Genomic DNA, 24,393 nt, shown 5'->3' on the forward strand with positions numbered 1-24,393 from the left:
TTAGTATCAGTTGTTCAGAAAACATATTGGTGAGAATTGTTTGTCATAAAAAGCCAGGTGATCTTCACATCTTTAAGGAGTTGTAATATCAGTTTCCTGTTAGGCTAATAGATATAGACTGTTGGATATCTTAACTGAGGTCATTCGTTTTCTGAACATAATCAGTCATAAAAAAATATCTCTCTTTTCAAATCATCAATCAAATTTCATCTAATGTGTTGCAAACAAAATGTAGGCCTATACATCTAGCATTCCTTTAGGCTAGGCTACAGTACCATATTGTGTAGTGCTTTAGTATTCTTATCTATTTTATTTGATATTTTATTGTATTTATTTTGCACATACATAATATGATGCACTCCATAGATACTGAATTATAAAGATTTATACACATCGTTGATTCGTCGTGGACACAACATTGAAGAACCTCAGTGAACAGAGCGGCCTTAAGTCATCATCCTGTGCAGAAGGGGGCGCTAATGCGTTTTCATTGGCTGTGAGTAAGAACGAGAGTTACGTATGTAACTGCGGTTCTATGAGTTCTGGATGACCGCCAGAGGCAGTGCTTCACACTGGATACTATCTCTCGTTGCAAATGCATAGGTCGAGTCTAATACAAACAATGTCCCTCGTGACCAGGATGACTCGGGGTGCTCCCCTATTTAACCCCGTGACTTCCTGCAGACTGTCCCTACGGAATCTTCTCGCCTGACTCCGAGTGACAGAAAGCTCTGGCGGTCATCCAGAACTCATAGAACCGCAGTTACATACGTAACTCTCGTTCTATTTCGTTCTTCCTGACCGCCAGAGGCAGTGCTTCACACTGGATGACTTATACAACAAGGTCACGAGGAGGTCCAACTCACCCTTAAGAGGAAGTTGAGGGTCCTGACAGGACAGCTGTTCCAATATTACCGGAAGCAGCCACATTGACCCTGTAGTATCTGGCAAATGTATTTGTTGATGACCACGTAGCTGCTGCACAGATGTCACTTAGAAGGACCCCTTTTAATGCAGCCCAAGACGTTGATATGCCTCTTGTCGAATGGCATCTCACCCCCAAAGGCACTGGATATTTATTAGATGTGTAGGCGTGGGTGATAACCTCAACTACCCAGTGCGACAATCTCTGCTTTGAGAGGGGCTGACCTCTTTTTGGGCCCCCGTGACAGAGAAAAAGTTGGTCTGATTGTCGAAAAACTTCTGTGGCCCTCAGATAGGCCCGGAGAGCTCTTACTGGGCACAGCAGTGTGCTTCCACTTTCTTCCAGCGTGTTTGACATCGGAGGATTAAACACTGCCAGCTCAATAGCCTGGTTCCTAAAAAGGGCAGAAAGCCGCTTGGGGAGAAATGCTGGGTTGGGCCATAACGTCACAACTGAGCCATCTGCGTTCCAACGCATACAGGATGTGTTAACTGATAACGCGTGAAGTTCACTCACCCGCTTAGCTGAAGCAATGGCCAAGAGAAACGCTGCCTTCAATGAGATCCACTTCAGATCGCTCTGCTCTAGAGGTTCAAACGGGGGCAATGTAAGAGACTTTAAGACTAGGCCCAGGTCCCATAAAGAAACCCTAATGGCCTGAGGGGGGCGCAGTCGCTGAGCACCTCTAAGAAACTGAGTAACCAAGGCATGAGAACCCAATTGCTGACCATCTATTCTTACGTGATGTGCTGAAATTGCAGCCACATAAACTCTTAAAGTAGCAGCTGCTCTATTCTTTTCTAATAGTGACTGCAGAAAACGTAAAATCAGAGGAACAGGGCAGTGCTCTGGGACCACTGCTTGCTCCCTACACCAATCAGAGAAAAGCTTCCATCGATAGGCATAAGCACTCCTGGTGGAAGGTGCTCTAGAGTTCAATATGGTGTTCTGGACCCCTTGATCGCAGGCTCCAAAGAGTGGTTCCGGCCCCTCAGAGGCCACACACAAAGCTGCAGGCGGTCTGGATTCGGGTGCCAAATCTGACCCTCCAACTGCTGGAGGAGATCCTTTCTCCTGGGAAGAGTCCAAGGATCCCCGTCTAGGAGCCTGTACATCACTGGAAACCAAGGTCTCCCCGGCCAGTTTGGCGCCACTAGCAGGAGCCTGTGGTGCTCTTGAAGAACCCTGTGAACAGTCACCCCGATCATCGGTATCGGGGGAAAGGCATAGAGTAACCGATCTGGCCAGGCGTGGGCTAGAGCATCCTGCCCCAGCGGACTGGATTCCTCTGCTAGTGAGAACCAGAGACGGCAGTGGGTCGTTGTCGCCGAGGCAAATAGGTCCACTTCTGCCCTGCCAAACCGCTGCCATATCATCTCTACCACTTCTGGGTTGAGCCTCCACTCCGTTGATGGAATTCTGTGGCGCGACAACAAATCTGGAACCACGTTTAATACCCCTGGAATATGCATTGCTCTGATACTTGCCAAGCGAGGGAAGGCCCAAGTCAGCAGTTCCTGCGATACTTGAAGGGATTGGCTGGACCTTGTGCCCCCTTGATGGTTGATGTGATAAACCACCGATTTGTTGTCCGACCTGACGAGAATATGCCTGCCCTTCAAAAACGGAGCGAGGTGCTTCAGAGCTCGCAGAACTGCACGAAGTTCCAGGGTATTTATATTCTCGCCCTCTTCCCGAGGACCCCATTGTCCTGTGACTGCTCTGTGTTGCCAGACTGCCCCCCAGCCAGTAAGGGACGCATCGGTCTGGACTATCTCCCTTCGAGAAGGAATCATGCCCAGAACAACCCCCTTGGTCAGATACAATCTGCTTCTCCAAGACTTCAGGGCCAGAAGGCATCGCTGTGTCACCTTGATCAACCTGTTCTTGTGCCAACTGGGGTTCAAGTGGAGACTGTTCACCCATCTTTGAAAGGGGCGTAGTGAAAGGAGGCCCAATGGTATGACTGCCGCTGCTGCCGCCAACATACCTGTGAGCCTGAGGAAGCACCTGAATGGAAGTCTGGCATGCCTCCGAAACCGTTGAAGGAGTAGTAGTATATTGTCCACTCGTTGTTCTGATGGAGTGGCTTTCATTGACTGTGAGTCCAGCGCGAGACCTAGGAACCCCACAGATTGACTTGGAATTAATCGGCTCTTGCTGAAATTCACAGAAAGGCCCAGTCGAGTAATATGTGCGAGCAGCTGTGTGATTTCTAACACTGCCTGCTCCTGAGAGTGGGAGCAAAGGAGCCAGTCGTCCAAGTATGGAAGCACCTGTAGCCCTGTGGCTTGGATTGGAGCCAGTGCGGCCGCCATGCACCTCGTGAAGACTCGTGGCGATAGAGAAAGGCCGAATGGGAGGACACGGAATTGATAGACCTGGTCCTGGAATGCAAATCGGAGGAACGGCCTGTGTTGAGGAGCAATTGGAATATGGAAGTAAGCATCCTTTAGGTCTACCGTAGTAAACCAGTGCTGCTGCTTGACCGCCTGAAGAACATCGGTTATGCGCAACATTCGAAATGGCAAGATCTTCAGGAACTTGTTGAGGCCGCGAAGGTCGAGTATGGGCCTTACACCGCCATCCTTCTTTGGAATGAGGAAGTAAATGGAGAAAAACCCACCTAGCCGTTCTGACCAATCTACTGGTTCGATGGCACCTTTCTCTAGGAGTTTTGCTATTTCTTGTTTTAAGGCAAGTGAACTGTTGGGGTCTGAGACTACGGTCATCCTGACCCCTTTGAAAGCGGGCGGCCGCCGTCGGAACTGCAGCTTGTACCCCTGGGTTAGTGTTGCTATAACCCATGGGTCGGAAGTTGTTGTTTCCCAGTAACTGAGCTGCTGATAAGAAAACCGTCCGACGGCCGGCCGCTGACCTTCAGGACCTACGTCCATGGCCTCTAGCATCCCTGGTGGGCCGTTGGCCAGGTGCTCTACCCCTAGGAGCCTGAAATACTTGCTGACCCCGAGCCCGGGGCCGCGGAGTAGAATTTTCTACACGTGGTGATCTCGGAGGCTGGCCCCTGTGAAGAGCACCTGGGCGTGTTGAAAACGTAGAGCGTGGCAGTTCATACCCCCTAGAAGGCTGTCGGTAATTTACGTGAGCCTGTGGAACTCTCCTCAGGTCAGCAAACTGCTGCCTGGTCTGATTCACCTGGACACTACGCTCCAGCGTCTCCTGTGCAGCTGGCCCAAAGAGTTGCCCTGGAACTACAGGAAGGTCCCTTAGTGTTCTCCTACATGCCTCAGACAGAGGTGATTGTGCAAGCCAGACTTGGCGGCGTGCTTGTGTGAGCGTTGACATAAGCCTTCCCAGCTCTCTTGTCATGAATGCCACTGCCTGAAGGGAGGCATCACTTAAGTTTTGGTTAAAAGGATCACTCCCTGATGATTGAAGGGACTGAGACAGGGCCAACATGAGATGGGAGAGAGAATTGCCAATGCGACCCATTCGTGCTGCCGTGTTATATGCCTGGATAAGATGATCATCTGTAATCCTGCATTGTGGCCGGGGGCATCGAACATTAGGCCTCAATACCTCCTCTGGGGAAAGAACAAACGAGGCAATAAAAGGATCAACCTTAGGCATCTGACCCAAGCCATAAGTGTCTGCATCCTGCATCGCAGCCAATGCCCTGTTTGCACTAGTGGGGTGCATAAGAGACCTAGGGTTAGCCCAGCATCTTTGCAACTCCTCGATATAATCCTTTGATGGTGGAATTGTAAGAGGAGAGGGATGCGCTGAACCTCTGAAAAAAGCACTAGAAGAGGTTGCCACCGCCGGGGCTGTGTCAAGACCCAAGCGAGCCAATGCAGCCTGAAGAGCTTGCTTCACCAGCTCTTGCTCTGACTGTGGACCTTCTGCCGATCCATGACCAGCTTCCTGTGAGCCATCATGGGAGAATTGGGATTGATGATCAGATATAACCTCCATTTCTCCATCATCATCATCATAGAACTGGCTCTGAGAAGCCGCCATTGAAAGGACATCCTCCTCCCCAATGGGTGACTCCTTAGCAGGGCTTTCGACTGAGGATACTAGTCTCTCGCTCGGTTGCAACTTCATAAGCAAAGACTTGATCTGAGCAAACTCAGCCGTCAGCACATCCACCTTCTTCCCTAAAGGGTCTTCCTTGGGTCTTTTACCAGCGGAAGCACTGGTTGATTCAGTATTTTTACGCTTACTTGTTGTTTTACTTGGTGGAGGTGGTGGTAGCGACTCTCCCAAAAGCCCTTCCACCATGGTTACCCTTGAAGTCCTCCTCTCCCAAGACATGACGCTACAGTTCCTGCAAGCGTCTTCTGTAAGGCCCTGTTTAAGGTGTTCTAGGCCTAAACAGGAAGGGCAGCAGTCATGCCCATCATCCGCCTGGAGAACAGCCATGCACAATGTGCAAGTATGAGGTAACTTTTCCATTCTGGTTCCGGAAGATATTTAGTAGGTCGAGCGGAAACACTCTGACTGTCACTGTCCCAAGCAAGCCTTGCCAGAAAACTTACTAGAGAGAAATAATTTCTATACAATATATTATACACACACCATTGTAGTGTACATGTAATATATAACAATCCTATATTATAATTAATGCATGTATATTTATATATATACACGAGGCCCAAGCTTATAATAATTTTTTTTTTTTTTTTTACAACTGCTAGCTCATTCAATGACACAGTAGATGAGTATTGTACCTATTAGTCTAGATATCAATCGCTATACAGAGCGCACACACTCCGAGCGTGGTCTTAACTAACTTAACTTACAGCTGCAAGTTATTATGGTCTTTTCAACGAGCGAAAACACTCTGTCCAGCGACCAACACAATGCCAGGAAAACGAGAACGAACCCCAGCATAAATGTAAACAAACTCACCTGCTTTATTATCAATGCAATCCCAACGAATCCGTTGCAGCCTCTGGAGGACGCGCAATCGCGAGACACCAACAATGCTTCCTGTTGCGAGGCTGTGTAGAACGGATTCCAGTTTTTTTTTTTTTTTTTTTTTACATAATCTACGACCTGCATACATGCACGCGAGAAGATTATAGGGACAGTCTGCAGGAAGTCACGGGGTTAAATAGGGGAGCACCCCGAGTCATCCTGGTCACGAGGGACATTGTTTGTATTAGACTCGACCTATGCATTTGCAACGAGAGATAGTATCCAGTGTGAAGCACTGCCTCTGGCGGTCAGGAAGAACGAAATAGAACAGATATGAGTTCAAACGCTCAACTAACAACTTGTAAACAAGATGAAATAAGGTCTTCTGCGCCATTAATACGGCTTATTAATATTCTTCTGAGCTTTTAAAAATCGTTTTAAGAGCTGAAATAATATTTCGTTGGATAAATAGCACGTGAACGGGTAGACATGTCAAAAGCAGAGAAGAGCAGTGAAACGGAGCATCATGAATCAAAAAAGCTGCCTATTTATCAGCAAAAAGACAAACTCATTCAGGCTGTGAAGGAAAATGCCTTCCTGATCGTAACGGGAGAAACTGGCAGTGGAAAAACAACTCAACTCCCTCAGTATTTGTATAAAGCAGGTGTGTATGTATATTAGCTAATGAACTGGAATGGACGTGCATGTTCGTTCGTTTACTGTGTATTGGATCTATCGTTCCTCTTCAGGATGCCTCTGTTTCTGTTCAGGTCTTTGCAGGAAGGGCAGAATCGGTGTGACTCAGCCCAGGAGGGTTGCAGCCATCACTGTGGCCCAGAGGGTGTCTCATGAATTGGGGGTCAGGCTGGGTGAGGAGGTGGGATACCAAGTGCGCTTTGATGACTGCTCAACACAGGTAACACACACGTTATCACTGTTACCACCACTGTGTGTTATATCACACTATGCAGAAATCTCAATATACACTACCGTTCAAAATGTTTGGGGCCAGTAAGATTTTTTTTTGGGTGGAAGAGATACATTTTCTATTCAGCAAGGATGCATTAAATTGATCAAAAATAATTGTAAAAATATTTATAATGTCACAAAAGATTTCTGTTTCAAATAAGTGCTTCTTTTGAACTTTCTATTCCTAAAATCCCAAAAAATAAAATAAATCACGGTTTCCACACAAATATTAAGCAGCGCAACTGTTTTCCACATTGATAATAATAAGAAATGTTTCTTGAGCAGCAAATCAGGATCATGTGACACTGAAGAATGGAGTAATGATGATGAAAATTCAACTTTGCATCACTGGGATAAATGACATTCTAATATACGTATATAAAAATGTAATTGTCTAATATTTCCTAATAATATAAAACAATTTTTTGATCAAATAAATGCTTTGGTAGGCATCGTCTTTCAAGAGCATTAAAAAGTCAAACCTTGGAACGGTAGTGTTGGTGTACATCACAAATATCATTATATTTCATATTGGGATATATATCTTTGTTATTGATGCAGTGATTTTTTTTTAATTAAAATCTGCATAATGTCAAGGAAGTACAAAAATATATTACCACAGTTCTTTAAAAATATGTAATATTTTCTTAAATAATCTTTTTCACATTGCGGTACTGTCAAAAAAAAAAAAAAAAACTTAAATGGACCAAACATGTTAATTTATTTTATTTGTTTTTATTTCTTACTCCCCCCCCCCCCCACATTTGATGATTTTTAGGCAGCAGCTAAATAAAGTAGCTGCTCTTTAAGATAGCAAGAGATATCTTTAAACCAAGAGCAAGTAGTGATAAATGCTTTTCACACAAAGTTAATTGAAATAATAAAGTATTTGTATTTGTTAAAGGTATGTGTAATTAATTAGTGTCATTTTTAATGAGTTGGTATTTTTCGTTCTATCAGGACACTGTGGTTAAATACATGACAGATGGCTGTATGCTGAGGGAGATTCTTGCAGACCCCAGTTTAACACAGTACAGTATTGTGATCCTGGATGAAGCCCATGAGAGGAGTCTGAATACAGTATGTGGACTTTATGTGCAATTTGTGCTTTTACTTGTGAAATTAGTACAATCGTTGGAAGGTGTTTTTTTTTTGTATTGTGGTCTTCTTAATAGTTTCCACTTACAAAAAAAATCACTGCAGTGTTACCATGGTACATTGATTGTGTCAGATTGTAATAACATGGTACTCCAATGTACTTAAAATAATACTATGACTTTACCATAATACAATATATATATATATATATATATATATATATATATATTATGGTAAAGTAGTTGGAGCTTCATAAAATGCAGAAGATATTTAACTAAATCTTTAATAAAATTGTTTCTTTTCAGGATGTTTTGCTTGGGTTACTCAAGAAGACCCTGTCAAAAGGGTCACATGGCCGCAAAACACCCCTCAAAGTGGTGGTGATGTCAGCAACATTAGAAACGGAAAAGCTCAGCTCTTTTTACGGACACTGTCCCGTATTCACGATTCCTGGGCGTACATATCCGGTGAAGGAGAAATTCTGTAATCTGATTGGTCCAAAAGACAAAGATAGTTCTCTCTATGTCAAAGAGGTGTGTTGTGACCATATACATTATTACAAACTTTATTACAAATAGTATGGTTGTAGGGAAACTTTATGTTTGAAACACTAGAATCTTCACAGATCAGAAATATGTGTTCTGTTTGTGATCCATAGGTGGTAAAGGTGGCTTTAGATGTGCACACAAATGAAGCAGCTGGGGATATTTTGGTCTTCCTAACTGGTAAGCTCAGCAGAGATGTACACTATTGTTCAAATGTTTTGGGTTTCTATTTCAAATAAAAGGCTGTTTTTTTCTAACTTTCTATTTATTAAAGAATCCTGAAAAATATATATAACACGGTTTCAACAACAGCACATGTTTTCAACATGGATAATAATAAGAAATGTTTCTTGAGCATAAAATCATCATATTAGAATGATTTCTGAAGGATCATGTGACACTGAAGACTGGAGTAATGCTGCTGAAAATCCAGCTTTGCATCACAGGAATTTAAATTAGATTTAAATATATTTAAATAGAGTTAAATGTAAAAATATTTCACAATATTAGCCTATTGTTTTTACTGTATTTTTGATCAAATAAATGCAGCCGTGGTGAGCATAAAGGCCCAGATATACCAGAATTGAAATCAAAGAACTGGTGTGACATTATTTCAAACATAATCATGAAGTTCATTTTGGGTTTGTTTCGGGACTTCGAAACAGCTTGCCTAAGCTAACTCTCCGGAAAAGTTCACTCTGGCTGGTAAAAACATGAACGCACTGGAGAGTAGAAAATGCTTTAAAAACTGCTTTATAGTAGAAAATGAAGTCATTCTAAGTGAAAAAGATACTGATGCTGTTTTTTTCAAGTTGAATACTATAAAGCTGATTGCTTTTAAACATTCTATTGTATAGTGAAGTGAATGCCGAATTGCAGAGATCGTGCAAACATCCACATCGCTATGATATGATGCTTTCTTAACTTCTGTTTTCTTTCACTGCTGTCTGCACACTGCTTGTGCGTTTATTTTGTTGAAAGGAAAGCGCTGAGCACATATTAACATATTCATCTAAACGTCGCCTACATCAGTGTGGGAGGCGTCGGGATGTTCCCGAACAGTTTATCACTGCTCACATGTTTTGAACTTCTTTTTACCTCAAAGCGAAGAACGAAAAAGAACTTTGCCATGTATATCGAGACTGCTTTCAAAAACTTTTGAATGGGAGTGTACAGTATTTATTTAAGAGTTTTATAGTAGGTTTGCAGATTTTCAGTGGTTAGAATACCTGTATTTATGATATTTCCAATATTTGTCTTTAGTTTGTAGCTCTGTGCTTGTGTTTTGAACAGGACAGTTTGAAATCGAGAAAGCCTGTGACTTGCTTTTTGAGAAGGCTGAGATCTTAGACTACCGTTACGATGTCCATGACCAAACTGTTGAAGGCCTTCTCATCCTACCTTTGTATGGATCCATGCCAACAGGTGAGCCTGTCTTAAGATTTGTCTAAAGGCCAAAATAGAGTGAAATCTTGTGTATAATCATAAATTGATCAATACATGTTTTGTTATATTTTATGTTTTTTTTTTTTTTATAGATCAACAAAGGCAAATATTTCAGCCTGCGCCAAAAGGTGTTAGAAAGTGTGTGGTAGCGACGAATATTGCTGCAACTTCACTCACAATTGATGGAATCAGGTAGAAACAAATCTCACAGTATTACACAAGCATCAGTTACTCAATAATAAAACAGCAGAAGTCAAAATTGTGCACTTTTTACAATTAAACTACTAAACAACAATTATTTTTTATGTTGTGTTATAGATATATCGTTGACAGTGGATTTGTGAAACAACTAAACCACAACTCAAGAGTTGGATTGGATATTTTGGAAGTGGTACCAATTTCAAAGTATGTGTCATGGGAAAAAAATTCTGAAATTTAGATTTTTTAATTAAGGTTTTTAAAAAAATATTTTTCATTGTTTATTCATTTTATTATATTTTATTATCAGTATAATTGTTTCATTATTTATTTCTATGAATATGACTTTTGATGCTGATACTATGAATGAATGAATTAAATTAATTCATTAATTTCTAAGTGAGTGTGGGTTATGCTACTTGTAAAAAGCTGTTTAGTGGGGTATTGGCCAGTTTGTTGATTGGATTTTGACATCTGTTTATTAGTTTGTCCAAATAATGAAAAACAGTTCCGTTTGGTTCCACTTTTATTCTGTTCTGATAATGTTTCCACACAGAAGCGAGGCTCAGCAGAGAGCTGGCAGGGCTGGACGAACATCTGCAGGAAAATGCTTCAGGATTTACAGTAAAGACTTCTGGGACAAATGCATGCCAGACTACACCATTCCAGAGATTCAACGGACCAGTCTTACATCTGTCATTCTCACACTGAAATGTCTCGGTGTCCATGATGTGATTAGGTAACACCGGGCTGCATTGTTGTTATTTTTGTGTAGTTTAATTGGTTTTATTAGAATTGAAATTAACACTTTTCTTTTCTTTTTCTTTTTTATTATGGTATATTTAGATTTCCTTACCTTGACTGTCCAGAGGAACGGTTTATCCTGACCGCTCTGAAGCAGCTGTATCAGTATGATGCCATTGACAGGTGAAGTGATGTTCTCCCACAAACTATTACCTGTTATACGAGTACATTGCAAGAAACCGTTGAGACTCTAGAATATGTCTTCAGCATTTTTCCAGAAGCCCATCCTAACCCCAGTACAGCTGATATTCACATTCACATGACATGTCAATAAAGGCACACACTGTTTATTGTTCAATGTGTCAGTTCTGTAATCCGAATTAAATACAATGCTAAAATCAGCTTTTTGTGACAGGAGAGGTCACGTGACCAGACTGGGGCGGTTAATGGTGGAGTTCCCTCTTCCTCCTAATCTTACTCGTGCTCTACTCAAAGCTGCCGCTCTCGGGTGTGAGGACATAATGCTGCCCGTGGCCGCCATGCTGTCAGTAGAGAACATCTTCATTCGACCAGGTAATAGTTCCTGTATGTTATGTCACTTAAAATGTCTGTCACTTAAAATTCATGTTTTAGATTTTGATTTAATCTCCTATAGTGTTTAATAGGGCTGGTCCGAATACCATTTTTTGAGCTTCGAAGCTTCGGTAGTAATGAACATCGAATATTCGAAGCTTCGGAGCGAGGGGGCTGAACATATTCTTCTCTCTAATAAAGGCAGGAATCTCTATGTGTCTGTCTGTCCGTTTGCATTATTATTATTTCAAGAACCGTTCATCCAATCGACTTCACACGGGAGTGCAGTGTCGCATTTGGTGCAATATAGATGGACACGCAAGACATTCAGAATTTAAACTTTTAGTAAACTAGAACAGCGCAAGGGGAAGCGGCGCACCTCACGCGGGCAGGGCTTATGCTCCGAAAACGGACACTGCACTAGTGATATAAAACGCACACACAGAGGTCTGTTAAATTAAGCAATACTTTTAAGGTAGTCTAATATTTTTCTGACTAACAAATTACTGATACAGTAAAGGGTAGATTTAAATAAAGAAAAAAACCCGAAATTTAAATAAAGAAAAAACGAAATTTAAATAAAGAAAAACGAAATTTAAATTAAATTAAATTATTAAATTTAATTAAAAAATTTAATTTCTCGTTAAATTAAAAACGAGATTAATTTAGATTGATAATAACGGGTAAAAAGGCTAATACATTTTGTTTCTATTATTCTATTTTCCACAATGTCAAAGCAACGCAGCTTAACCCCAAACACAAGCTCAGGCATGCACTTCGGTCCATACAAACTCCGCTGTTCTGCGCTCTAGCCAGAGAACACTCCCGTTGCTGGAGCGTCAGTTCTATTTCTAGCATGCACGCGTTTTCTGCGTGGCTCGAGCCGCGCCTGAGACGCGTGTTTCACGCAGGCAGTGTGCAAACTCCAACCTGTTAACATGGGAGCCGAAATAAAAACGGACACGCCACGCAGCCAGTGAGTCGCCGGCCTTATTCAAGCGCGAATGAGAACCGTTTCGCTGGGGATCCCAGGTGTGCAAAAAATAAAAAACGAATATTCGAATGTGAAATTTTCAAATCGAATACCAACCCACCGAACGATTATTCTAATATTCGGGTCCATCCCTAGTGTTTAATCAAAATGTTATATCTCGATCTTCCGGTGAAAACGACAGACTTCTCTCTGGTGACGTATGTAGGACTTCTCCAGTCATTTAGTCCTCTTAAAGCTGCATTATGCAGCTTTGCCGATTTCTTCGCTGTTTTCTCGCTTTTTGCTCGCGGGTTTCTCTATAGAGCTCCCCCTACAGCTTCGGAATAGATATTTGACAACACTGTCGTCAAAACTCGTTGGCTCGTCCCATCTTCTCCCGCTGGTCATGTGCATTTGTTTTCAAAGAACCCGGCGAACGCACGGAGCCATGTCCACTGAGGTATGTATAATACACAGAAGGCTAGCAGTGCCGTAAAGCAGTTTGTTACATCGCGAGACCTGATATCACGCGATACTTCCTGATGCTGCGGCCGCCGGCCCGCCGGCCCAAAGTTGCAAGGGTGGTTTTTCGTCTCACAGGCGCTCGAGGGGTGCGAGAAGACCACCATTCAACCCGAAAACAGTCATATAACCATTCCAATGACTCCGAAGCTGTTCGGTTAAGATAAAAAAGTTACTTAGTTCACCTTTAAACCCAGCCCCTTTCTTACTATAGACTGCAAGCTCATTTCCATTTTTGAATGCAACGCCCAGATGTCAAAATCCAATCAACAACCAATGCATAGAACCAAGTTCCCATCCTACATTTCTTTTTTTCGACAATACATTTCACTTTGACGTACGTCACAATACAGAAAAAAGGTGTCGCAATTTCTGTTTCATTGTTAGTTATAAGTAGTTATTCCATGTCACATAATCCGGTCACTGAGCACTTAATTTCCTAAAATTAGGCTCCTAATTTTGTTTTGGAGGTCTCCTACAATTGGTTTACATGTATCTGAGACTTACATTTTCTCATAGTATACATGGCATCATCATCTATTTTCTCACAGTGTCTGAAACTTTACAATATCTACTCTGCTCTGATTGGTCAGTCTGTTGTGATTGGTCATCGAGTGTCGAAAACAAATTAACATTAATATCTGAAAAAGCATAGCACTGATACAGACTAATTATTTTCATATTATGGCAGAAAACCAATAAATGGCCCATATTAAAATCTTCTACTATTTGTCTAAATAAATGAAAAACGAAAGACAAATGAAATGCTACAAGTGAAATTAGGCATCACAATATTATGTAGGCTATTTTTTTTTTTAATGATGAAAGTTTTCATAAGTTATATGATAAATCATACTTTTCCCACAATACTAATAATATTTTACAGTAAAATGAAATGTCCTGTCCCATTAAATCTAATATCACCTAATACATTAGATAATTCCAATTTTCCTTTTTTGTTTTTTTTTAGGTAAACCAGAAGGACAAAAAGAAGCAGAGGTTCGACACAAAGAGATAGCAGCTTCTGTTGGCGGCTCCAATGATTTCCTCATGCTGCTCTGTGTCTTTGAGAAGTGCAGAGCAAGGTAGACCATGAAGTTTGAACGAATGACTAAATAAATCCAGAACTCTTCATGAAAATAATGTGACATGCTGATATTCATTCTTATTCTGGTTCTTTTAATAGCGACCATCCATCCGCCTGGTGCAAAGAGCACTGGATCCATTGGCGAGCAGTGAAGTCAGCCTTCAGCGTTGAGACACAGCTGAGCGAGATTCTTCAACGCCTGAAGCAGGTAAATCTGATATTCTCTACAACAGTAATTGCTTTTACTTTCATTATTTGAATTCTTACGACTTGTTCTTTGACTGTTTATGTAGCAGAAAGACTTTCCACATGAGACCTTTGAGGGCAGTAGGAATGAACTGCTGCGCCAGTGCCTTTGCCTGGGTTATTTCACCAATGTAGCCAGGCGGTGAGCGCCACACGGTCATTTTATTACATAAAATGTATTTATTAAAGCCAGTATTAAAGCTGTTCTGTTTTCCTCAGATCTGTTGGGAAATCATTCTGCACCATGGACGGACATGGGTCCAGCGTTGTTATTCACCCTTCATCATGTGTAAGGAATTAAATCCATCCAAATTCTCATTTACTCTTATTTAAAAAGTCATTATTTACTCACAATCATGTCATTTCAAAGCTTGTTTACATTTGTGTGTGATTATTTTAACCAAACCACTTCTTGTATTCAGCTCTTTGGTCAAGAATTGCAGCTGGACTGGATCATCTTCCATGACGTGTTGGTCACCTCACGGGTGTACGTGAGAACAGTTTGCCCCATCCGTTACGAGTGGGTGAAGGACCTGTTGCCGAAGCTGCATGAAATCGACGTCTATGAGCTGAGCAGTGTCGCAAGGGAAGAAGTAACGGATGAAGAGATGGACAAATGGCAAAAGAAAGAAGCAGCAAAAAGACAAGCAGGTGCGTTTGAAAAGGCTGATCTACATTTTCTTTTCATATATTTGTTTATATGACTTTTTTTTTGTTTAAATAGAGGCCACAGAGGATGCGGCAAAGAAGCTGGAAAAGAGGAATGATGAAAGCTCAATCACAGAGGCCCGAGCTCGCTACTTGGAGCGAAAACAGCATCGGCTACCAAGAAAGGGTACATGAGAGGATCAAATTTTCACCACAGATTCTGAAGCTGCTGAATACAAATATGAAAGACTTTTTAATCTCAGATTTCAGAACATAATCCTGCCACAGCACTCTGGTCCTGTGGATTTTGATATGGCTTTTCAGTCACAATGTGTAATAAACACATATTTTAAACCTTTTACATAAATAAATGTTTGTTTTAAATACTTTTTGATATTGGGTGTTATTTTATTACATCTTTAGAATGCAGACTAAAGATTTTAAAGCGCAAAAAAAGAGACCTTTTTGATTCGTCCCAAAGACCCGAATCATTTTAGGTTTCAATTTGTGACATTGAAAGGGGCGTTTCATGTGACCATGGAGGAAACACTGATCTAAGATATGTTTTAGTTAATATATCAAATCAGATCAGTCAGAAGAAATCAAGTCTGTAGCGAATGGTGTACAGAGAATACTCAACTTTGACAGTTTGCTTTATGTACCAAAAACATTTAGATGTAATATGATGTTTAAATAAATTATAGAAATTGATATTTTTCATCATTTTGAATTCAGGTGCAGTTATTTGCGTTTATTGTTCACATTCTTTGGTTTGTTTGGACTACTTTTATGTTATGTTTCCGACTTTATAGTGCGTGACTTGTAATAACGTACGACAAACTCGAAGAAATGTTTCTCAGGTCCACTTGAAGGCTGTATTACTTTTTTACAGTCAATGGTCACAGCCCGCATTAAAAAATTAAATACCTGCGATACCCAGAAAACGACTCAGTGAAGGATTCATTCACTTAATAGATTCATTTAAAAACAACGATTCGTTCACGAACGCACTACCACTAGAGCGTAGCCGGAACTGACGTACATAAAATATGAAGAACTGAATGATGTGGCAAAAATGAAACGAATTATTTAACATTTACTAGACTACTCATACTGTCGCTTATAAATCAAATCTAAAATATTAAGTGTCCAACCGCTTACATACACCAAATCAGTGCCTCATTCATCGCCCGCTTGACTAACAAAATCCCTGAAACCGCGAATGTCCTTCCGCCGCAACGTCCGCGCTGCTGCTTCCGGATTGTCATTCTGAGCTGTTTCCGCCGCCATTGCGGGTCTGAGCGAGTCCCATCCGTGCAGAGAGGGGAGGAAAAAAAACATCAACCAGCTGGCGGATTGGCTTGACACGACGAAAACACGACACTTGCATTCTCTGTTTAATATAACCATCAGTCCTGCATTTGATCTGCTTTGAATCGAGGGTGTCAGCGGAGAGGAGGTCGTCGCTCGCTAAAGCTAGGGAGAATTTTTGCGAGGAGTCCGGCCGGGAGGATTGAGAACAGAAAGCCCAAACCATGGCCCAGATCCTTCCTATCCGCTTCCAGGAGCACCTGCAGGTGGGGTTTCACTACAGCTAAACATTAACATTTTAATATTCGGCGGCTTTGCTGTAATAGAGGTGACAGTGCTAGTTAGCTTTAGCGCTAGCTCAATGAATGACCTCCCATCCATTTCAATGGCTGTGTCTCAAAAGCTCGCGAGCTGCTGAGCAACATCTTCGTATCAAATGCGCCTGTGGTTATAAAAATACTGTTTGTTCGAATCAAAAGTTGGAACCCGCAATTGACACCCCGAAAATTCTAATGTTCATATCGAACGAGTTTATATGATACTCAAAATATGAAGTATGGAAAGGCAGGTCACTAGGTTTTTTAGACACAGCCTATGCAGGTGGATTCAGTGATCGGCGAAAGGATTAAACCAGCTTTATAAAGCGGCATACATGCTGTGATTTATTTTGTCGGTTGAATAAAACGTGACTCGGATTGTCCACATTTACCGCTCAAAAACATTTCTGTTGCATGTCTGTTTATTGACGATAGTTAACCCGAAAATGAAAAATCTTTTCACCCTTAAAAACCCCATATATAAAACGTTTGGTGAAAATGACGTAAAATTAGACGTAAATATGGCTGGGAATATTCCAGAATCGATTCTAATTCACAAGATCTTGTTTCGGTTCAATATCTATTCTTTTGGATATAAATTAGGTACTCTCCATAGTAAACTGTCCCTTAAAATAAACGAACCTTTCGGATAGTGTATATAGGTGGTGTTTATCAATATTTATGTATACATTTAAAGGGTCATTGACAAATAAAGCTTAAAAAAAAAGGTATTTAAAAAAAACTGATGTAATGCATTATGGACAGTGAGTCATGAACAATGTGTTTAAACAAATCTCATTTGATAAATAACATTTTTTTTTTTTTTTTTATTAACATTTTTAGGCTGTTTTTATGTCAGGTGGTACAACCAAATATTTGTATGTATATACTGTACATGGAAAGTGTACCAACCTACTCATACTTGAAATGAGCAGTTTTTACCAGTTTTTTTAGAGATATGCAAACCTTTTCACTCTACAAGGATCATTTGGATGATGCATCATCACATTTACTGTTATTATCTCGTAAATTCATAATAAAAGAGCCATGTTTGCTGTTGTGCCACCCTGACATTTGAATATACAAATCGCTGGACAAAAGTTTTACGATTATCTCAACAGCTTTAAAACTACTGTTATTTATTTAGTTTTCTTAGTCTGTTAAAATTTTCAGACAGTTGCGTCACCTGACATTTTGGGGGTTTAACATAACAATACATAAAATAATATGCATTATTTAAATGTACTAAAAATGGATAAAAACGAAACAGGTTTTATAGAATGAAGTGAATATAGGCCATGTCATGAATTTATCAAATTATTTTAAAAAGGAAATAATGCACTTGGACACAAAAATATGCACGTCATGTCGTTGACCCTAAACATTTGAATGCAATCTCATGGATATTTGTTGTTTAACTGGCTTGACTCGAGTCATTACAGTGTATTGTGTCATTGCACATGTGCATCTCAGTGGGGGTAAATGATGGGGCTCGTGAGATTGTGCCCATATCTCCTTTTTTATCCCCCCATAAAAATTGAACCAAACTTGCAGCAGACACATTTAAGACCTCCAGGCTGTGTATTAAAAATAAAGACAGCATTTTGATGCATTTCAGTACCAAAAAATGCTTTCTAGATAGGCAGTTCACTAAATTTTGAGAGACACCCTTCGTTTATAAAGGCTTCCAAATCTCATGTATAGTAGACAATACTAGTGCTGTATCTAATATTGATGCATATTGTCTGTCCACTCTTTACAGCTCCAGAACCTGGGCATCAACCCAGCAAATATTGGGTTTAGCACCCTTACGATGGAGTCAGATAAGTTCATCTGCATCCGGGAAAAGGTGGGCGAACAGGCCCAGGTTGTGATCATTGACATGAGCGATCCCAACACTCCCATCCGCAGGCCCATCTCTGCAGACAGTGCCATCATGAACCCAGCCAGCAAAGTCATTGCTCTTAAAGGTAAGACACAGGGGGGCTTGAACAGTGGGGGGGACACGTTAAGGCATGGGTTTTTGAAATGTAATGATAATTTTTGGGATGATATAGAAATTTCCATGTGGTATTTTTTCTGCAACCCCCTCCCACTCACTGAATGTATTTGAATGGGTGTTTCTCATTGAGACAGTTTAGTGTAACATAGTGTATTACTTTTGTCTCGTCAAATGACATGGTTATCGTAAAATACCCTCCATATTTCCAACAAATAGGTTCATATTCTCAGCCATCTCTGTCTTGTTACAAATTAAAACTTCTTGTTGTAATTTTTTGGTTAAGAATAGCCTTTAAAATGCTCATTGGAAATGTTTTGCCGTCATAAATGCTTTGTCTGTTCTTGCTTGTTTTTGTTCTTTTTTTTATTTTTTGTTTCTTACTGCTTTCTTATGTTTGCAGACGGTGAGTTCAATTTCATCTATCCTGAGTTGTGGGATTTGAATTGTGAAATGTGGGGCAATCTGAATGCATTTGATGTTGAATGATAGGTTAGCCATATTAGTAGGGGGACGGGATTATGTAACATGCATGTAACTTGGCAAAAGCCTGTTTTCCTCTTGTTTAGCGTAAAATTAAATCTAGTTTGTTGTTGTTAGTTGAAACAATATTCAGCTGAGCCCTTTGATTTTATTTTTGTTTTGGCACTTGTCAGTCTACTGTTAATGCAATGCAAAGGTCTACTATGTCTGTAAAGTGATAGATGTGCAAGGCAACGTTCTAGATATATTTAACTCTGTAAGAATGAGAAGTGGATTATGACCTTGAAAATAGCAAGATCACAATAAATACTGAATACTGTAAGATTGTCTTATAGTTGGAGTTCTGATTTGTATTTAATTATTATAATGATTTTGGAAATATTGTATTTAGCCAGGCTATAACGTATACACTACTGTTCAAACGTTTGGGGTCAGTACGATAAAAAAAAAAAAAGAAGAAATTAAAGGTATAGCGGAGGATTTTTTACTTCCGGGTGGATCACCTATACTATTGGTCCTCCTAATTGTCAATCATTCTGGTGAATCAATCAAACTTATTCAAAAAGTGGAGATCCTCCGCTATACCTTTAACACTTGCATTCAGCAAGAATGCATTAAATTGGTCAAAAGTGACAGTAAAGACACAAAGTTACAAACTATTTCTATTTCTATTTCAAATAAATGCTGTTTTTATTTATTATTCATCAAAGAATCCTGGAAAAAGTGTCACAATTTCCACAAAAATATTAAGCAGCACAACTAATTTCAACATCGATAATAATAACGTTTCTTGAGCAGCAAATCAGCATATTAGAACGATTTCTGAAGGATCATGTGACACTGAAGACTAGAGTAATGATGCTGAAAATTCAACTTTAACATCACAGGAATAAACTGCATTTTTAAATATATTACAATAGAAAACAGTTCTTTTTAAAATTTATTATATAACAATATTACAGTTTTTACTGTATTTGTGATCAAATAAATGCAGCCTTTGTGAATATAAGATACTTTTGAACTGTAGTGTGTGTGTATATATAGATAGATTATCCCACTGAGCACAGAAATTTAACTTTAGCTTTGAGTTTATATAATATAGGCATACATTTATTTCACCGTAATATGTCCCCCCTCATGACATAATTGCTTACCAGGCCATATGTTTAAAAAATAAAATAAAAAAATAAAATAACTAACAATGGTTCACAAAAATTAGACAAAATATACAGTGACCCCAAAAAATATTTGGACACTTAAAATGTCTAAGGGCCTGTTTAAACCTGCTAGCTTCATGCGTTTCTATTGTTCGGATGGCTGTCTGATTTGTTAAAACGGCTCCATTTACACTTGGCCACATAAATGTGTCTTCGCAAAACGAATATAAATCCATCTTTAGTTCCCGCGTTACATGCAAATTTAACGGAGTTCACGTCAACGAAAACAACAGATATGCGCTGCATTTTATGTATCATCAGCTAATTTCAAGATCAAAGACCGCAATAGGAGAGAGCGGCATCAGCACTGGTAAGATCATTAAGTCTCACTACTTTTAATGAAGATGATTGTGTGTTGAACATCTGGGACTTACTTTCAGTTTCATTTGCGGCAGTTTGCGCGTCGACTCGCTGAAGAGATACTCAGCTACTCATCTGCAGTGTTGCAGTAACGATGTCATATCTGGCTATAACGTGTGAGAGCGCGTTATAGGCTATATGACAACTGTATCTTTTAACATTTTGGGAGGAGTAAAATTTACATGTATGGTTTCAACAACCCGATACATTTACACCTGAAGTGGTTTGAGTGATCCGATTTTAATCCATTTCGGAGTGCGTTTACACCTGGTCTTTTCATGATCGGAAGTGACCAGGCGTAAACATTTTACATTTGACAACCAGAAAGTGTCCACATACTTTTTGTCTTAATTTTAATTACATCAAATTATTTGTTTTGATTGTTTTTTCTTTAAAATAAAAATGCCACTTTGATATGTTAATATTTTTTGCAGTGAGATTGATACATTAAGTGTGGCTTTTAAGTGTCCTAATACATTTTGGGGCCACTGTATCTCGATAAAAAGTTTAATACAGATTCAGCCAATTGTGGTCCATTTTATAAGAGAAAAAGCTTTTAAACATGTTTTTACATGTTTAACAAATTTTATTTCCACATACTTGAGGTAAGGTTATGATTCACGTTATTGCAGATGGGAATAACATTGTGGTTTTGAGTTTTTCCCTTCAAACAATCTGCATTGCATTTTTAGAGTAGAGACAGAGTTGTTTACTAATTAATAATTAATAAGCGTACTAGGTTTAGAACATTACTAAAATTGCCAAACTAAGGGCAGATCAAAAAAACTCGGCTTGATGTTTGTAAATGTTTGCAGTGTTTGTCTTATAGTTGTTCCTTTTGCATCGTAACCGCTTTGTCATGTTTTCCATATTTGTCTTTACTTCACAATTACAATTTAACATACACATCATGTTATTAGCATTAAGCTGGATGTCTGTATGTTGACTAATTTAAATCACACCATTTATGATCTCCCAAAAAAATTGCTGTTTTATTAAAATGACCTCTGCTTCTGAATTTCAGCTGCAAAAACCCTTCAGATTTTCAACATTGAAATGAAGAGCAAGATGAAGGCCCACACCATGACCGAGGATGTTACATTTTGGAAGTGGATCTCTCTCAATACCGTAGCACTTGTGACTGACAATGCGGTCTATCACTGGAGTATGGAAGGAGACTCACAGCCCATCAAAGTCTTTGACCGACATTCCAGTTTAGCAGGCTGTCAAATTATTAACTACCGCACTGACGCCAAACAAAAATGGCTACTTTTGATTGGAATTTCAGCACAGGTAAAATAACGAATATTTTGTGGATTTAAATGGTCTTGTCCATCTGTTGTTGCAGTAACCTGCAATGTCAATGTGGTTGTTGTTTTCCTGCTGAAATGCCTTTTTTTTAAAAACCTTTTCCTGTCAGCAAAACCGTGTTGTGGGCGCAATGCAACTTTACTCAGTGGACAGAAAGGTGTCGCAGCCAATCGAAGGCCATGCTGCTGGATTTGCTCAGTTTAAAATGGAGGGAAATGCTGAGGAATCCACACTTTTCTGCTTTGCTGTTCGGGGACAAGCTGGAGGAAAGGTCTGGTTGTTCGTCATAATGAACGTCAGTGTTGAAGTAACGCTAATTATGTTTTAAATGCCACTCTTGTGTCCCCCCCCCTGTAGTTGCACATTATTGAGGTTGGAACACCGCCGACTGGTAATCAACCTTTTCCAAAGAAAGCAGTCGATGTATTTTTCCCTCCAGAGGCTCAGAATGATTTTCCAGTTGCCATGCAGGTATACATATTTTACATTCACATTTGTCTATTGGGGCAGTTAGGTTAAACCACACAATTTCTATGACCAACAGACCTACAACCCATTTATATATATGTATATATGTGTGTGTTACAGTAACTCATTTTTAGTATTGGAGACTCATTCGTGTCTTTCCTGTCTTGTCTTATTCTAGATAAGCTCCAAGCATGATGTAGTCTTTCTCATCACCAAATATGGCTACATCCACTTGTACGACCTTGAGACGGGTACCTGCATCTACATGAACAGGATCAGTGGAGAGACTATTTTTGTCACCGCCCCTCATGAAGCCACATCTGGAATAATTGGCGTGAACCGGAAGGGACAGGTACCGACTATTTTATCTGCTGTTGTGGACAGTAAGACAAAAGTGGTGCATTGGCTTTGTTTTTAGCTTTAACATTAAGGGTTGTTTAGTCAGCACATTTGAATGGACCAGCCGAGCTTGTTCCAGACACACACCAGGGGTTTGTTTCCATATAGTTGGCCCTGGTTTGAGCTGCCTTCTACATGTGCAAACAGACTAGCTTGTGTTCTGTAATCTACTGTAACAGGATGCCATCAGTTGATGAATTATTTTGGAACTCAGACCCAAGTCGCATTAAATATGCAGAGAGAGCGTAGAAATGTGATCCCTGCTCATTGTTTTTCTTCCGTTTGTTTTCCCCTCCTCATTAGAGAAACCTCCCTGGTCAAACCACGAGACTGTCAGTACAAACTAGGATTGGTTGATATATTGAATATACTGTATATATACAGTATATAGATAGATAGATAAAATGACATGGTTATGGATATGAATTTTGTGTTATCTAAGCCTGGAAGATGCAAATATTGTCTAAAAATAGCAAACATATTTTTGTCTATTTTTTTTTTTTTTTTTAAATCTACGTTACCTATATCACCCTATTCCATCCTAAGCCTTTGTGTGGATGCAGTCCATAATGCATTAGGATCCTATAAAGGAGTTCCTGTAAATAACAGTGTTTGTTGATGCCTTGACACGTACAGTGAGAGAACAGCATGTGACACTCAGTAGGAGGTAGATATAGACCCAGTAATCCGCTTACCGAGTGTGCGACGTGTTCGCTCGGCTTCGGTCGCTGACTGATGACCGCTTCAGCTCTGTCACAGGCTCTGCTGCAGACTTAAATAAGTGCATAATGGGATACTGGCCCATTCATCTTACCCCGAGGGTCGCTTTAGATGCTTATGGGTCCAGAGATCAGCATTATTTGGAGCCAATCAGTGCATAATTAGGTGCTTATAAATAGAGATTAGCCAGCCTTAGAACTAATGTGGTAATGCAACGGAGGTTATGAGCTGGTCTTGGCACACAGAGATTTGTGTATCTCAAGAAGCCAAACAAACTTAACAACAAACATTACTGATACAGAAAAGACGCGTAATATACGGAAAGGTAGCTCAGCAATTGCTTGTAGACGTATATTATGGGTGTTCAGTTAATGCATAAATAAAATGTGTTTTATTATAAAAAAAGTTAAACGAGCAATTTCTTATTCTAAAAATGATTCTTCTTCCCTCATCACCAATCTTTCGGGTTTTCTCCCTGAAATAAATACATTTTAAAATATATTAAAATAGAGAATAAATCATTTTTAAATTGTAATTATATTTCATTATTACTGTTTAAAAAAAAATATGTTTAGTACTTTTGATCCAATAGATGCAGCCTTGGCGAGCATAAGAGATTTCTTTCAAAAACATAAAAAATTGACCCTAAACTTATGGTTGGTTTAATTTGTAGTGTAACTGACACTGTCAGTGTCTGACACGTTATGTTTGTCGTCTGCTGTTTATCAGGTACTGTCTGTGTGCGTGGAGGAGGAAAACATCATCCCTTACATCACTAACGTGCTGCAGAACCCTGATCTAGCCCTCAGGATGGCCGTCCGCAACAATCTGGCAGGTGCCGAGGAGCTCTTCGCCCGAAAATTCAACAACCTGTTTGCTAGTGGCAGCTACTCTGAAGCTGCCAAAGTGGCTGCCAATGCGCCAAAGGTACAGCAGACTGCATCACACTA

General features: G+C 40.0%; 2 protein-coding genes across 4 annotated transcripts in view; both read left to right on the plus strand.

The window, feature by feature from the left end:
* The first annotated feature begins 281 nt into the window (after window positions 1-281).
* dhx40 (DEAH (Asp-Glu-Ala-His) box polypeptide 40) lies at window positions 282-15,247 on the plus strand. 2 transcript variants are annotated; one of them, XM_084419481.1, is made up of 18 exons: window positions 282-512; window positions 6,141-6,473; window positions 6,580-6,725; window positions 7,739-7,858; window positions 8,182-8,409; window positions 8,535-8,601; window positions 9,715-9,846; window positions 9,960-10,059; window positions 10,186-10,272; window positions 10,622-10,804; window positions 10,912-10,992; window positions 11,225-11,382; window positions 13,848-13,962; window positions 14,064-14,172; window positions 14,258-14,352; window positions 14,430-14,499; window positions 14,633-14,861; window positions 14,935-15,247. In XM_084419481.1, the coding sequence occupies exons 2-18, from the start codon at window positions 6,299-6,301 to the stop codon at window positions 15,051-15,053; spliced, it is 2,214 nt and encodes a 737-aa protein (XP_084275607.1). In that variant the 5' UTR covers window positions 282-512; window positions 6,141-6,298; the 3' UTR covers window positions 15,054-15,247. The 2 variants fall into 2 exon arrangements, with proteins under 2 accessions (XP_084275607.1, XP_084275606.1); XM_084419480.1 differs by lacking the exon at window positions 282-512 and having other exon boundaries at window positions 6,107-6,473.
* Window positions 15,248-15,881: 634 nt separating this feature from the next.
* The window catches only part of cltcb (clathrin, heavy chain b (Hc)), a 31,039-nt gene continuing 22,527 nt past the window's right edge, over window positions 15,882-24,393 (plus strand). For both annotated transcript variants that reach the window (XM_084419478.1, XM_084419479.1), the window contains exons 1-7: window positions 15,882-16,435; window positions 18,249-18,456; window positions 21,570-21,838; window positions 21,966-22,127; window positions 22,214-22,327; window positions 22,503-22,676; window positions 24,173-24,370. In XM_084419478.1, the coding sequence (XP_084275604.1) occupies window positions 16,394-16,435; window positions 18,249-18,456; window positions 21,570-21,838; window positions 21,966-22,127; window positions 22,214-22,327; window positions 22,503-22,676; window positions 24,173-24,370 (1,167 nt within the window). In that variant the 5' untranslated portion in view covers window positions 15,882-16,393. The remainder of the gene's footprint in view (window positions 16,436-18,248; window positions 18,457-21,569; window positions 21,839-21,965; window positions 22,128-22,213; window positions 22,328-22,502; window positions 22,677-24,172; window positions 24,371-24,393) is intronic.

The sequence above is a fragment of the Rutilus rutilus genome (genome assembly GCF_951802725.1).
Source record: "Rutilus rutilus genome assembly, chromosome: 9".
Classification (NCBI taxonomy): domain Eukaryota; kingdom Metazoa; phylum Chordata; class Actinopteri; order Cypriniformes; family Leuciscidae; genus Rutilus; species Rutilus rutilus.